This window comes from Nuphar pumila, chromosome 13, assembly GCF_984573655.1.
Source record: "Nuphar pumila chromosome 13, dmNupPumi1.hap1.1, whole genome shotgun sequence".
Taxonomy (NCBI): domain Eukaryota; kingdom Viridiplantae; phylum Streptophyta; class Magnoliopsida; order Nymphaeales; family Nymphaeaceae; genus Nuphar; species Nuphar pumila.
Window position 1 is genome coordinate 69,439,471 of NC_143261.1, and position 15,578 is coordinate 69,455,048.

Here is a 15,578-nt window from a genome sequence, read left to right on the forward strand (position 1 = left end):
ACAGCCTAATTATGATGAGTTACAAGTTTTTGGATGCACATGTTATGTACTTGACAAATCCATGAGAAACAAATTTCAGGACAAAGCCTCTATATGCCAATTTGTAGGTTATGCAGATGAACACAAGGGGTACAGGTGTTATGACCCTATCAATAAAAAGATCAGAATTTCGAGAAATGTTGTCTTTGATGAAAATAGCTTTCCAGAAAATAAAGCCTAACTATGATCGTGAACATGGTGATATGGCTGATAATTGGTATAATCCATGGCTCAGTGCTGAACTTATCTCACATGTTGCTGAATGTATCACTTTGGCTCCTGAAAACATACATAATGAGACGGTTTCAGATAAGGTGTCGGAAACAGAATGTCAGAGATACAAAGGGAATGTCTACACCAGAAGACCCAGAGCGCAAACAGATGCACCTGTTGGAGAACACATGACATTCCCCAATAATGTGGAGGCACCAAGAAAATCAAGCAGGATAAGGCATCCAATTGAAAAATGGGTAAGTTACGATAACTTCTTTATGGATTTTCAGATTTTCCTATCCAAGGTTGAAAAACATGAAGAACCACTTGGATTTTGTCAAGCTGTTCAATCTGACAAATGGATTGAGGCGATGAATGAGAAAATAGAGGCACTTCATGAGTGTCGAACATGGGAGATAGTTGGTCGTCCCCCAGCTAAAAATGTTGTTGGCTCAAAATGGGTGTATAAGATTAAATATAAACCGGATGGGAGCATTGAACGATACAAGGCACGTCTTGTTGCCAAAGGTTTCACCCAAGAATATGGTGAAGATTACGATGAGACGTTCAGTCCAGTAGTGAAAATGGGAACCATTCGCATTATCCTCGGTCTGGCCATTGAGCATGGATGGAGCCTTAGTCAGCTTGATGTCAAAAATGCATTTCTTCATGGGGACTTAAAAGAAGAGGTCTATATGGAGCAACCTCAAGGTTATGCAGAGGGAGACCCAAAAGCATATGTATGTAAATTAACCAGAGCATTGTATGGTTTAAAGCAAGCCTCTCAGTCATGGTTTGAAAGCTTCTCCTCAGAGATTCAGAACCACGGTTTTATTCGTTCCCAACTAGACCATTCTGTATTCATATACAGGGATGGAACCACTGTAGTTTTCTTACTTATATATGTTGATATAGTGGTCACTGGTAATGCTCCAGAGCACATTCAACAAATTAAAGTTTTGCTGAGTATGCGATTTAAGATGAAAGATCTTGGAAAGCTAAGGTATTTTCTTAGTGTAGAGGTGGACAGACAGGATGGAGAAATGTCATTAACTCAACACAAATACACTCTTGATCTTTTGGCCAAAGCAGGAATGACAGATTGCAAACTTGTGCCTACACCCAGTGTTGTCAATCAAAAACTCAGCATTTGTGATGGCGAGTTGTATCCTGATGCAACCAAGTATCGCAGTTTAGTGGGCATGTTACAGTACCTTACTTTTACTAGACCAGATATTGTATATTCTGTAAATCAAGTATCTCAGTTTATGCATGAACCAAAGACTGGTCATATGGATGCCGTCAAGCGTATTCTCCGATATCTAAAAGGCACGGTGGGTGATGGACTCAAATATGCTCAATCTTCATGGGCAACACCGAAACATGACATATTGGCTTATACAGATGCAGACTGGGCGGGAGACCCAGATGAAAGAAGGTCGGTTTCAGGATACTGTGTTTTCATTGGAAGCAATCTTATCTCATGGAGTAGCAGAAAACAGAAAGTTGTGGCAAGGTCTAGCATGGAGGCAGAATATAGATCTATGGCAGCTACCACAGCAGAAGTAACCTGGGTTAGGCATCTCCTTACAGAAATGAGAGAGAGTATCTCAAGTTCAACCCTCATGTGTGATAATAGAAGTGCTGTACAAATTGCTTTCAATCTTGTTCATCACGGTCGGACCAAACATATTGAGATTGACCAACATTTCATCAGACAAAAGATAGCAGACAAAGAGATTGAACCGGTCTATGTGCCTTCAGAAGACCAAGTTGCTGATATGTTCACAAAAGGTCTCACAAGTAACCACTTTTGGTATCTGAAGAACAAGTTGAACATGGTTCAATCCCATGCACAACTTGAGGGAGGCTATTAGAATATAGATCGGATATGGATCCAGTACTGGATCCATATCCATATAGAATAGGTTCACGTGGTTGCTACATTATAACGTATTATACATTACTAACCAGGTGCAATCTTGCCATTGTAAAATACTATTGTAAACCTATTTTATACTAATGATGTTTTAGTGCAACACACAGAAAAGAAGTGGCTGCCGATTCCAAGGAAATCCCCTCTCCTCTCTCCTCTCTTCTCCACTCCTCCTTCTCGGTATTCACGATAGAACTGCCAACCCAAGCAGTTTTAACAAATCCAAGTTGTGCAAGTCCGAAAAGAAGAAAACCAGGTAGGTACATTCAAAGATTATAGAATAATAACACCAAATATGCTGAATATCAAAAAACTTATAGTTAATTCATGTTTTGTACGTATTACATTAATCCACAAAAAGTACAGGCTTCAGGTTGAAGTATATGTTTTCTATCAAACGAAAAACCAGCTAGGTTGATTTGTGAAAACATTTCAAGACAAGGATCTAGCCTAGTGAACAATGGATGCAAGTTCCCAACCAATAAAATTTAAAACCAAAACAAAACTACCTTGCTGTTTAGTCCATTCTGACATTACATAAGAAAGAGAGCTGTCGTAGCCTTTTGCTGGTATTGTACACAACAGACCAATGAATTGCCCCACATGCGGTGCACATAGATGGACCTGGACAACAAGGGGTCAACAAATTGACATTGTAGACAAGAATAACAAGTATATAGAGACCATGAAGTGCAACAAAACAAATGCGAGAAGATATAGGGCATCACCATTAAAAATTCAATTTCTTGTAAATTGTGCCTTTACACAAAAAATGGTCACCTCTCCTCATGACTTTTTTTTTCAAACCACTTACCTTTACCTATGTGAAAAAGGTTGAAAAGTAAAGGCTTCATTATTTCACGGATGGAGAAATGGAAAATCTTTCTGATGATTTTCATATTAGAGAGGAATCATATGAAACCACTACTTTATTTTTATTTCACGTATGACAAAGTGAAAAAACCATGAATTGAATGGGCCCCACAACAAGATACCTCTTTTATAATTAACTTTTTCAACTTTTCTCACATAAGTGAAAAGAAATACTGTGAAGATCCTTCTTCAAGGGGTTGGATTCCCATTGATTAGAACCCACATTTTCATCCGTTTGTTTCAGTGCATTAAAAAATGCACGTTTTCATATAAAAATAGCTCATTTCTCACCTTTTATACTGAAACAAATTGGGTCATTAATGCAAATTTGACCCAAAAAAAAAACAATGACAAAAACTACTGTTAGTGGAACCCATTCATTTCATGGTTTCTCACTTTGATAAACATAAAACATAAGAGAAACGGTAGTTATATAAAAAAAAGTTTCTACCATAATGATTTAACTCATATGTAAACTAAATACATGAGAAAAAAATTTCACTAACAAGCCTTAGGTGAGAAAGCTTTTGATAGGGTTTGCAAATGTGAACAATTTTTTCCTGGAAAAATGAGTGAAAATTTTTCACAAATGAGAATCCTGTTAAATCCTATCAAAGTTTCCCATTTCTCTCCTGGAGAAATGTTGGTCAACTATTTCCTAGGTGATAAAGTACCCACAAATTTTCAGATATCTTGTTTATCTATTTTGCCCCATTGTAGGAAATTTTTAGATATGAGTAATATGCATATCAAACCAGATCTTATATCCAAATCCAACAAAGTATACATTTGTGACCAACTATTCAGCCAAATTGGATGAGCATAAACCCAATGAACCATATCTTTTCCATTATGACAAACCACTATATATCTAGAATCCTAGATCCATACTAGGTATTTGAATATGTTATATAGGTAAAGTAGATAGAGCCACAACATGGGAACTTTTTAAATTGTGGGTGTGAGGTGTGTTTGGATCTATCAAACCTCAGGTATCGAATCTTACACCAAAATGTCTTTATTCTGACATGATCTAATCCATTTGGTTTTAATTTTAAAATTATTTGATATCAGATGTTGAATCTTACACCAAAAGGTCTTTGATCTGATCCGACCCAATTGGTTTTGTATTTTTTGGATCTTGGATATGAGATCTTACACCTAAAGGTCTTTGATCTATTCCAAAACATTTTGAATTTAGATAACAGATATCGGATCTTATACTAAAAAGCCTTTGATTCAATCCAAACCATTTCAATTTGAATTTTGGATATCAGATCTTATATCAAAAGGTCTTTGATCTAGTTTTCTCATCTTAGTTCTGATTTAATTTGTTTTCAATGGATTCTCAGCCTCGTTTGTCTTCCACCTTATTAATCAACTTGTTAATTAGAAACACAATAAGTCTGTGTTTGGGAGGAGGCATTTGGTTGGATTTGAAGGGAGTTGGGGAAATATAAGTACTGGGATTCAAGGAAAGTGCATTTGGAAGGAAATATGGATTCCCTCGATTGTTTGGAAAGCACTAGTAGTTCCCTAAGGTATGGTGATGCGATGCCCCATGTACAACTTGATGATATAGAATAGATGTTTGTGTTGTATTTCCATTATCATTTTGTATTTTTATTAGTCATGTAACATAAAGGGTCACTTTTGTCCTTTTTACACCCTTATTATTTAATGAGGGTATTTACATAATTCTTCCATGCACAACCATAGGCACAAATATCAGTCTTGGCTATATCTCGGCAAGCAAATTTCTCATCATAATATGGGTTTAGTTGATAAATCTCGGGGAAAACTTGGGGCTTAAAATGTTTAAAAAAATATAAAAATAGAAGAAATAAGTAAGAAAATAACATGTTTAGAGAATAAAATACAGATGAAATTAAAGAAATAAGAAAAAATTATAAAAAAGACAAAAAATATACTTAAGATATAGAAAACAAGTAAAAATGTAAGAAGTAATCGATAATAACGTGATGTTATCGTGATATTATCGTGAAACATATAAATTTCTGACATTTTCAAAATATTGTGATATTTTGCCTTTAATATCGTTTTATGAATTTATAGTGATATTATCGCTATATTTTCAAAATATTGCCTATATCAGTGACTATGTGCACAACTAATACAAAAGGATTAAAGAGAGGCCATGACCCACATTGGGAATCACACAGCCTCATTGAAGCCCCTATTCTCTCTATTCTCCTCTCCTCTTCACACTTGTATGTGCCAGGGTTTTCTATTGAAGATCCCAAAAACTATCACTTCTTAAATCATCATGGATCTGACAATGCTTTTCTTGCCATTTTTTTTCTTACTAGTATGAAATGCTTTTATGTGTTTGTTCTTTTATCATTTCCTAGTGATAGTTTTATTCTCTTCCATTTTTTGCTTTATCAATGCTATTAGCAATATTATTTATTTTATCCATATCCTTCATGTTGTTATTTGTGTTGGTTAGGTTTTTCAAGTTGAAAAACATACTTCTTTTGCCGAGGAAATAAAGAAATTATTAAGTGTCATAAGAATAGGCAAATGATGTATGAGGGAGATATTAAATAATGGTTATCAATACCTTCTAGTTAAATTTCATTTTTAATCATTTATTGAATTAAAAAAAAATTCTTCCTAGAACTCATCAAGGCTCTGTAACTAAACCCTATTAAACAATCAACAGCCATGCCTTTGACCTCAACAGTAAACACATACACGTGTGCATGCATTTGTATTTATTGTCTTGGTTTCCATTTCTCAGTCCTATGCGCTTTGCTCCTGCTCCTAACCATCAAAAGTTGTTTCCATGGAATGACAGAGGAATATTAATAACTAGGTAAAGAAATAAGCTATTTTAAGACATGTAGATGCAGTAACTTATACAAGCCCAAAGGATATTTAAACAACCACTGATGCCTAGCTCGCCATAAAATTCACAAACAACTTGTCCTCTCTATCTTGAAAAGGCTTTTGCCTCACCCCAATGATAACAGTTCCTAAACATTAAAGTCACTTAAGGAAAGGCTATGTTATATAAGTATCGGTATGATTATGAAGTCTATGACATGGGAATTTTGGAAAGTGTGTGTATGGCAGTATGGCTATTTACATATACATATGTATATTTATATGCCTTTTTTCCAAAACAACTCATATTACATCATCTTATGGTTTTTTTTGTTAAACAAATCAACAAATGAGTGTGTTTCAGTCAGATATTGGAGATATTTTCAAAATATCGCGATATTATAGCAGTATTTTCACATAACAATATTATAGGTAAAATATCGTGATATTTTGAAAATATCACCAATTTGATAATATCATGATATTATCAATTATTGTTACTGTTTTTAGTTATTTTTTACATCTTAAATGTGTCTTCTTATTTATTTTGCATTTTTTACTTATTTCCTTTATTATATATGTATTTTATTATCTAAACATGATAAATTCTTCTTCTTTTTTACTTTTTTTAAGCCCTGAGATTTTCTTGAGAATTTTCCAAGAATTATCATCAAACCTATAATATCACAAGAAATAGCCTCACCGAAATATAGTCGATACCGATATTTGTGACCATGGGGTGTTTTAGTCACTTTGGTTGTCAATTAAATGATTCTAAGATCAAGCAGTTTGAAATTTAAATTATAAAACCAGGCAGCTATTTGCAATTATCAAAAGTTAGATAGCTGACAAATGAGGAGCATTTTGCAAATAGTAAAAAAAATAGCTAAAACAAAAGAGAGAAGGGGGAAGGGGGCACTACTAGTGTTCCCCCATCCCCTTTTTTCTCCAATGACAGCACCACCAAGCTCTCTCTCTCTCTCTCTCTCAAAACCTAGAGGTCCGATCTAGTTATCAAGCCTGAGCTTGGTCTGACCCACCCATACCCATACACATGTAGGTCAACATGGGTACCTGGCCCTTATCTCCTACCCACGTTAGATAGAGGAAAGCAAAACATGATTTGCATGAACAAATATTGACTGCTGAAAAATATTTACCAGCCTTGCAAGCACAAGCAAAATGGAATTCTTCAACCCTGATATTTGAGAAGATTCCATGCGCTTAACAAGAGCAGCAATGAGACTCTGTAAATGTTGATGCATTTCTGAAGGCAAATGTAAAATAAGCTGCAGTATGTAACCTCCAACAAAAAGTGATGCAGAGCTGTCCAAATCTGGATCAAGGAGCCTGCATGCAGATTCCTCACGATTTAGAACCACAAAAGAACCAACCATATTGAACCACCATATAAGTATCATAACTCCATGTCAACCATAAAACATCAAAACAAATTAAAAAACTCACAAAATTAGAAGCCCCACAGGTGAAATTGTTATTGATAAATGTTGTATAACTGGACAAATGTTGTTTAAAACATAAATGCCAACAATGCAACTTAGTGATAAATGTTGAATAACTGGATAACACATTACAAAAAGGTTTTTAATGTTGAAAGCACACTAGTTAATACAAGCAAAAGTGCCTTTTATCAATAGGCAAGCTGAGGATAACCCCCATGAGATTCAGACCCAAGACCCCTTCTCAGTTATGATAATGCAGCCTAACCATCCAGCTATCATATTTGACCTGTACAAGCAAAGGTTAGCACAAAGAAGGATTGGAAAAGTCACAGAATAGCAGCATTAACAGCTGGGCAAGAAGTTCTAATAAATAAGAATTGCAAGATAATATAATTAAGACCAACAGCTTTGATCATAAGCCCAATATGCAATAATTCGTACAATAAAAGACCTTTGAGATAAAAACCGCTAGGAGAAGGTCATGTACAGTGAGTTCATTAGTGAGAGAGAGAGAGAGAAAGACTGATGTTGGTGTATATCAATATATGCTAACATTACACTTATGAAAATCTCATCATATAGCTACATTTTCATGATATAGGAGATTTTTTCTAGAATAATTCTCATATGTGCATGTGTATGTGTGAGAGAGAGAAGACACTATATGCTAACATCAACCTTATGAAAATCCCATCATCATATAGCTATATTTTCATGACAGAGGGGACAACGTGTTTACTATCATATAAAGCCACAGAAATCATAAAACCTATACTTTCTGACATAAGAACCATCATTTTCCCTAGAACAATCCTTTCATTAAACAATTTGTTTCTACTTTCTGTACCATAAAAAATAAAATACCATTTTATACATAAATAATATAGTGATGATGAACAAAATAATAACTCATAATTAATTACTGATTTTTTCAGCATACTTTAACAATCTGGCACTATAGTTCCCAGGAGCTGATAAACTTGGGATCTTACCAGAACTCGCTGCAAAGAAGAGAAGAGAAGGCACAGAAAATAGGGTCTGAAGTTTCACGATTCCCAATGTGGGTCATGAACTATTCTTTTCACTTTTATATTATAACAACGAGTACTTTACATGACAGGAATACCCCTGATAAAAAACAAAACAAAGATATAACAGTAAGAGGTAATAAAGAAAAAAATATACAAGCATAAATATACACTGGACCCAACAAAACATGAACTCGATATCCAAGATCCAGAACATAACTCGTTCCAATAGCCTCACTCAAGTTGTACATGGTACTTCACCGTGGACAACTCAAAAACCAGAATCTCTGTCTCGTCAGCCTTTTTGTAAATAGATCAGCAATCTGATTTTCCGTCAAAACGAATTTTGCCTCTAATTTCTGATCTTCAATTTTTCTCTTGATAAAGTGTTGATCTATCTCTATGTGCTTTGTCTTTCCATGATGGATAGGATTGAGAGATATCTTGATCACACCCTGATTGTCAAAAAGCAACACTGATTTAGGAATAACTTCACCTAAGTCATGCAGGAGGTGCCTGATCAATGTTATTTCCACTTTTACGACAGCCACAGATCAGTACTCGACTTCAGAGCTTCAATTGCCTACTGCTTTATGCTTCCTGCTCCTCCAAGAAACCAAAGCCCCCCCCCCCCCCCAATCAAAGGAAAATACAGTACCTTGATATTGATCTTCTCTCATTTGGGTCTCCTGCCCAATTCACATCCGAATAAGCCATGATAATCAAGACATCTTCTCCATTTGACCCTTTTTTGTAAACCAAAGCATCTTCTATAGTCCCTTTTAAATATCTCAAAATCCTTTTTAAAGCTTTAATATGTGTGGTCCTAAGCTCATGCATAAACTATGACACTTTATTAACATAAAAAACAATATCCAGCCGAGAGAAAGTGAGATATTGCAACATACCAACTATACTTATGAACTGAGTTGGATTCTCATATTTCTCCATCACTTGCAACTAAGCCCTTGATGTATGAGACAAGGAGTTAACACAGGTTTGCAGTCATTCATTAGCAGATCAACCTTATACTTATGTTGTGTCAACATAAGTTTGACATGTTTCATATCTACCTCAACTCCAAGAAAATATCTTAGCACACCAAGATTTTTCATTTTGAACTTTCTGCTCAATAATCCTTTCACTTCATTAATATGCTAATCGAGATTCCAACTGATAACTATGTCATCAACATAGATGAGAAGCAAAGTAATAAAGTCATCCATTTATAGATAAACAATGAATAATCTAATGGAGAGCGATAAAAGCCATAGCTTTGAATTTCTAAAGAGAAGCTTCTAAACCAAGAATGTGATGCTTGTTTCAAGTCATAAATAGCTCTCCTTAGTCTGCACACGAGTCCTTGGATCATTCTCACTATAAACCGGTGATTGTTCCATATATATTTTCACATTCAAATCTCCATGCAAGAACACATTCTTGACATTTAATTGGCTTAATCTCCACCCATGATCAAATGCCAAAGACGATACAATATGTATTGTCCCCATCTTCACTACTGGGTTAAATTTTTCTTCATAATCCTAGCCATATCCTTGTGTGAACCTCTTCACGGCCAACCTTGCTTTATCTCTCTCAATGCTGCCATCAGGTTTATATTTTATCTTATAAACTCATTTTGATCCAACCACATTCTTGTCAAGTGGTGTCTTGACAACTCCATAGGTATGACACACATGCAAGGCCTTCATTTAGTCATTCATAGCCACAAACCATCTCTTGGATTTCACATCTTGATGGAATGTTTTAGGCTCCTGTTTATCAATTTGGGTTAAAAAGATAAAAGTTTGTGCTAAAATTCTCGTAGCTCACCCATCTTTCAATATGATGTCTCACCCTAGTAGGTCTCCTCAAAGAAATCAGTTGTTCATCTTAATTGACATGTGTTTATTTCTTGAATCAACAAAATCTTTTTTAAACCTGTCAGCTATGTCACATAAGTGCGGGTGCAGTGCGGCACTATAAAAAAAAGGGTGCGGGGAGGGTAAATATATATAGTGAAATGCGTAGCTGCTTGATGAATAGGTGCTTGAGCACCTACATAATCGCATTGATTGTTCATCATGTGCGTTGATAGACGGTTAGTGTCCAAAAACAAAAAAAATTGTATTTTGGCACAAAAATGAGTAAAAATACCCTTTAGCGGCGCTTTTCAAGTTCCTTTGGGACCTTTAGCAGCGCTCAAAATCGATGCTAAAGGTAAAAGGGACGCTCCCGACATTACAAATTTGTAATGTCGCATGCATCCTTTTGACCTTTAGCGACTTCAAAAGCACCGCTAAAGGGTCTTTTTTGCTCATTTTTGCATCAAAACATGTCTTTTTAGCATTTTTTTCCGCAAACCGTCCATCAAGCACACTATGGACAATTAACGCGATTAAGCATGGGTTCAACACCTACCCATCACTCTCTCTCTCTCTCTATATATATATATATATTGTTTTAAGTCAGCATTACTAATTAAATAAAAGTAATTATTATATCACCAATTCATCATGCATAAATTCATGCAATAAAACAAATTAAATACAAAGTACAAGTCAAGCAGATTGCATATCAATCAAACAAGTCAAACAAAAAAGAAGCAGGGTCCAGGTTTCGGTTCTACTTAACCCAGGTCTAGGTTTGATTCTTCTGAACCTAAGTCTGAGTTCAAGTTCAACCAAACCCAGGCCTGAGTTGAACCCAACAACCCTAGGTTCTGGTTTTGCCGAACACAGGAGCCCAACCTAGTAGGCTTGGGTTTAGCAAAGCCGAACCAACCTTGGGTTCGGCCCTTGCAACAATTGAGGGGAGGAGGGAGGAGGAGGAGAAGGAAGAAGAGAGAGAGAGAGAGAGAGAGAGAGAGAGAGAGAGAGAGAGAGAGAGAGAGAGAGAGAGGAGGCAGAGGTGGAGGGAGGAAGAAGAAGAAGAAGAGAGAGAGAAGGAGGTGAAAGAGGAGAAAGAAGAAGAAAAGAGGAGGAGGTGAAAGAGGAGAAAGAAGAAGAGAGGAGAGAGAGGCTTACCAGTGTCACTACTGCTGAAAGAGGAGGAGAACACCACCACTACCGTAGGAAGAGGAGTGGGGATGGGAGGCAGAGGAGTCGAGAAGGTGGGGGGGAGGTTTATGCAATTGTGCCCTAACCCCCCCCCCCCCCCCCAAACCATGATTGTGGTTTTTTTTTACTTGGACCAAAATGGACTCGGTCATAGTTGACCAAGTCCATTTCTGGACATTTATAACCCTGGGTGCGGGTTGACTGCAGCTAGATAAGTTTGACCGCACTTGGTGCAACTGATTCTTATGGTAGCCGCACCGGGTGCGACAACCCTATGGAAGAGTCCATGTGACATAGCCTGCCAGCAATATGACCTGCACTGTTTGGGTTGATTTCCTTATCATGCCGTCTCTCCAGCACCAATTCTTCAAGAACAGGCTGTGGTGCTAAAAAATCACCTTGATCTGCAGCTATACTTTGTACGCATGGAAAAAGGTCTTCACTTAGCCAAGGTTGATAAACCACAATCACTTGGCTGTCCTGCAATGGGAAACCATGTGTATCACCCGAAAAATTAATTTCATCAAAAACAACATTCCTTGAGATCTTGCTTTTCCCTGTTTTGATATTATAACACCTGAAGCCTCTACAGTTGTCAGCATAACCACACAGGAATTGTTTTCAACTCTATTTCTCCGTGAACTATCCACCTCAATATAGCATATGCATCCAAAAGATCATAGGTCATCATATGATCCAGACCCAAACTCTCTCTCTCTCTCTTTATATATATATATATATATATATATATATATATATATATATATATATAACCGTGACCTCGTACACTCATTTTTTGAAATTGTTGGGCTGTACCCGCACCCATACCCATACCCATACCCATGTCACATAGGTTATGCTCTTTCATTTTATTATCAATTGAAGCATTTGCTAAACTGAATGACTTACACTTTATAAACCATTATAATAAGTTTAGACAAACAGACAGTGGCTAAAGGGTTCTTTACCTCAACCAGTAAATTGTACACCATCAGCTCTGAACCTAGTTACACTAGGTTCTTTAACCATTGTTGTAGCCCATAATATGTAATCTATGCCACCTTATCCATACCTACCTAGTGATTATGGTGCAGAACTTTCATTGTTCACACATCACATATGGATCGGTCGATTTCTCATAGTTGGCACAGCAGTTGTGCCAAGGAAAAGAATAGAAGAAGCAACCGAGTCATTCATGTATGCTCCGCTTGGATGGTAGGATACAGCTCAGTTGGTAGAGATCCACTCTTGCAATTGGCTTGTTGCAATTAAGGGTTAGATGTTTGATTATTATGCAAGTCTCAAAAACAACAAAAATCTTTTGGTTATATTGTTATTTCTTTCTCTCTGAATTAGGGCCATTTATGTAAAATCCACATTTAAAAAACATCCGGACCAGGGTCAAATCCGGACCCGACCCAAACCGAGTCTAGGGAAAACCCTAAGGGTTTTCCCTTTAAATTTTTTTACGCTCGCCTCTCTCTCTCCCCGCACAGCCGCGGGCCTGCGTTTTTCCCCCTGTGCTAAAAATCTATGCCCTCCCGCGCCCTTAAAATCACGCAAGGGTGAGGGGGAAGCCCTCGCCCCTGCGCTCCTCCTCCTCCTCCTCTCTCTCTCTCCTGGCATGCAACTAAACCCTGGAGCCGACGACGACTCTCTCTCAGATACACCTTCTCTTCCCTTCTTCTGTTTGCCGGAGGGCCGGCAAGAGGCCGACGGCTCCATGTCGTGCCCTCCCCCTTTCTTTCTACGCCCGTCGGAAGGCCGACAGCCCCCTACCACGCCCTTCCCCTCTCTGTTGCCTGTTTTAGATGGATCAGCAAGTGCCTATGCCCCTGGCCCTTTGTTTCTCGACAGGCCGGCGAGGGGCGACACCCCCTGCCGCCTGTGCATGGCTTAAGTAGCGGTTGTGCCCCTACCATTTTGGGTATTCGGTTGGCAAGGGTGATTGCCCTTGCTGTCGCACGTATCCCGGCAAGCAGGGGCACACCCTTGGTCTTTAGGCAGTAAGGGGCATGCCCCTACTGCTGTGTGTTCCCGGTAAGCAGGGACAAGGCCCCTGCCATCCCGATCCGGTAAGCAGGGGGAAGCCCCTGCCATTCTAGAATATCATCAGGCAGGGGCCTTCACTCCTGTCTCCCTTCTGTTTGTCAGGCAGAGGCCAGGCCTCTGCCACCGTTACTTGCTGACAAGCAAGGGCAGAACCCCCACATGCGCGCTTAGTTCGGAAGGCGCCCCTGCAGCTGTCCTTTTTCTGCAAGCAGGGGCTCTGTCCCTGCTGATGTTCTGCTGCCAGGTAGGGAGCCCGCTGTAAAAAAATCTTCAAAGATATGCACTACAAGCACAAGCTCCACGAAGGGATACGTGTACAAAGACACACCAATAACACTTGAATAAAAAGTACACAAAGGTACAAAGAGAACACTTGAAATGCAAAAGATTGAATCTATTGAGCAAGGGGGAGCATAAACGCTCTCAAAAGAATGAATACAATTAGAGGGGACACACACCTATTTATAATACAAGAGGAGACCAAAAGGAGGGGCCCCTACTAGACTTTGGAGCTCCTCCAACGGTTAGAAATCTAACCGTTGGAGGGGGGTCCAACGTCTCCCCCTCCTTTGATTTTTAATCAAAAAGCTAAAAAAGAAAAGAAGAAAAAAGGAAGAAAGAAAAGAGAAAAAGGAAAAAGAGAAAAGAAGAAAAAGAAAAGTTACATGCACATTCACAAGTGTGAATATGCGTAAAATTTTTAATGATAGAAATACCCCTGGGCAAATATATATATATATATATATATATATATATATATATATATATATATATATATATATATATATATATGATATGATATAATTTAACACCCCCCTCAAACTTAGGGCATGATGACCGAAAGTTGGCCAAGAAGAAAATGAAATCTGGGGGAACAGAGCGCCTTTGTAAAAAAGTCTACCAACTGGTATTCTGAAGTCACATAAGGAAGGTCTATGATTTTCTGCAAGTAGGCTTCTCTGACATAGTAGCAGTCAATCTCAATGTGCTTGGTACGCTCATGAAAGTGTTTTTTTAGCAATATAGTTTCCACTTTTATTATCACAACATAGTCTTATAGGTCCTTGGATCAGTACTCCCATGTCCTTCAACAATTGATGAATCCACACAATTTCCATAGTCGTGGAGGCCATGGCTCGATATTTTGCTTCTGTTGATGAAAGAGACACCTTCTGTTGTTTCTTGCATCTCCATGAAATCAGTGATTCACCTAAAAAAATACAAAAACGAGTGGTGGAGTGACGGTTATTTGGGTCACCTCCCCAATCAGAGTCAATATATGCAATCAATTCTAACTTTGAAGACGAGGAAAGAAATACTCCCTTGTTTATTGTGCCTTTTATGTATCTGACAATACGAAGTACAACACTCATATGAACTGAAGTGCGGGCATGCTGAAATTGACTCGAAGTATGCACGGCATGAGATATGTTTGGCCGTGTGATACTAAGATACATAAGTGATCCCACAAGCTGCAGATAGGGAGTAGGATTTTCCAAAGAAATCTCATCATCACCCTTTATTTTTGAGCCCACAACTTCAAGAGTCTCGCAAATTTTTTCATCTGTAATGTCAGACCTGTCAAGAATCTCGCAAGACAGTTTAGTTTGAGACAAAAAATAACCTCTATGAAAGTAAGCAACCTCAATACCCAAAAAGTATGTCAGATACCTTAAATCTGACATTTCAAACCTTTCTTTAAGAGTGGATTTGATATTTCTGATTCCCTTAATATCTCTGCCTGTTATTAGCATATCATCAACATATAACAACAAAATTACAATTCCCGCATCAGACTTTTTGACAAAGAGAGCAGTGTCAGTATAACAAGAATTAAATCCAGTTTCAACCATTATTTCATTAAATCGATCGTACCAAGCCATTGGAGTTTGCTTTAAACCATATAAGGCTTTTCTAAGACGAAGAACTTTATCCTTTGGTATATCCATGCCAGGGGGGCCTCCATGTAGACTTCTTCGTTAAGGTCCTCATTCAGAAAGGCATTTTTAACATCCATTTGATATATGTTCCATTTTTTAATTGATGCAGTAGTGATCAAACATCT

The 15,578-nt window shown here is 37.6% G+C and overlaps 1 protein-coding gene across 1 annotated transcript in view; it reads right to left on the reverse strand.

Moving 5' to 3' along the window:
• The window catches only part of LOC149818628 (ARM repeat superfamily protein), an 83,258-nt gene that overhangs the window by 15,239 nt on the left and 52,441 nt on the right, over positions 1–15,578 (reverse strand). The window contains exons 23-24 of the mRNA XM_089984484.1: positions 7,072–7,261; positions 2,698–2,812 (exon numbers count right to left, since the gene is read on the reverse strand). Coding sequence (XP_089840610.1) covers positions 2,698–2,812; positions 7,072–7,261 — 305 coding nt within the window. The remainder of the gene's footprint in view (positions 1–2,697; positions 2,813–7,071; positions 7,262–15,578) is intronic.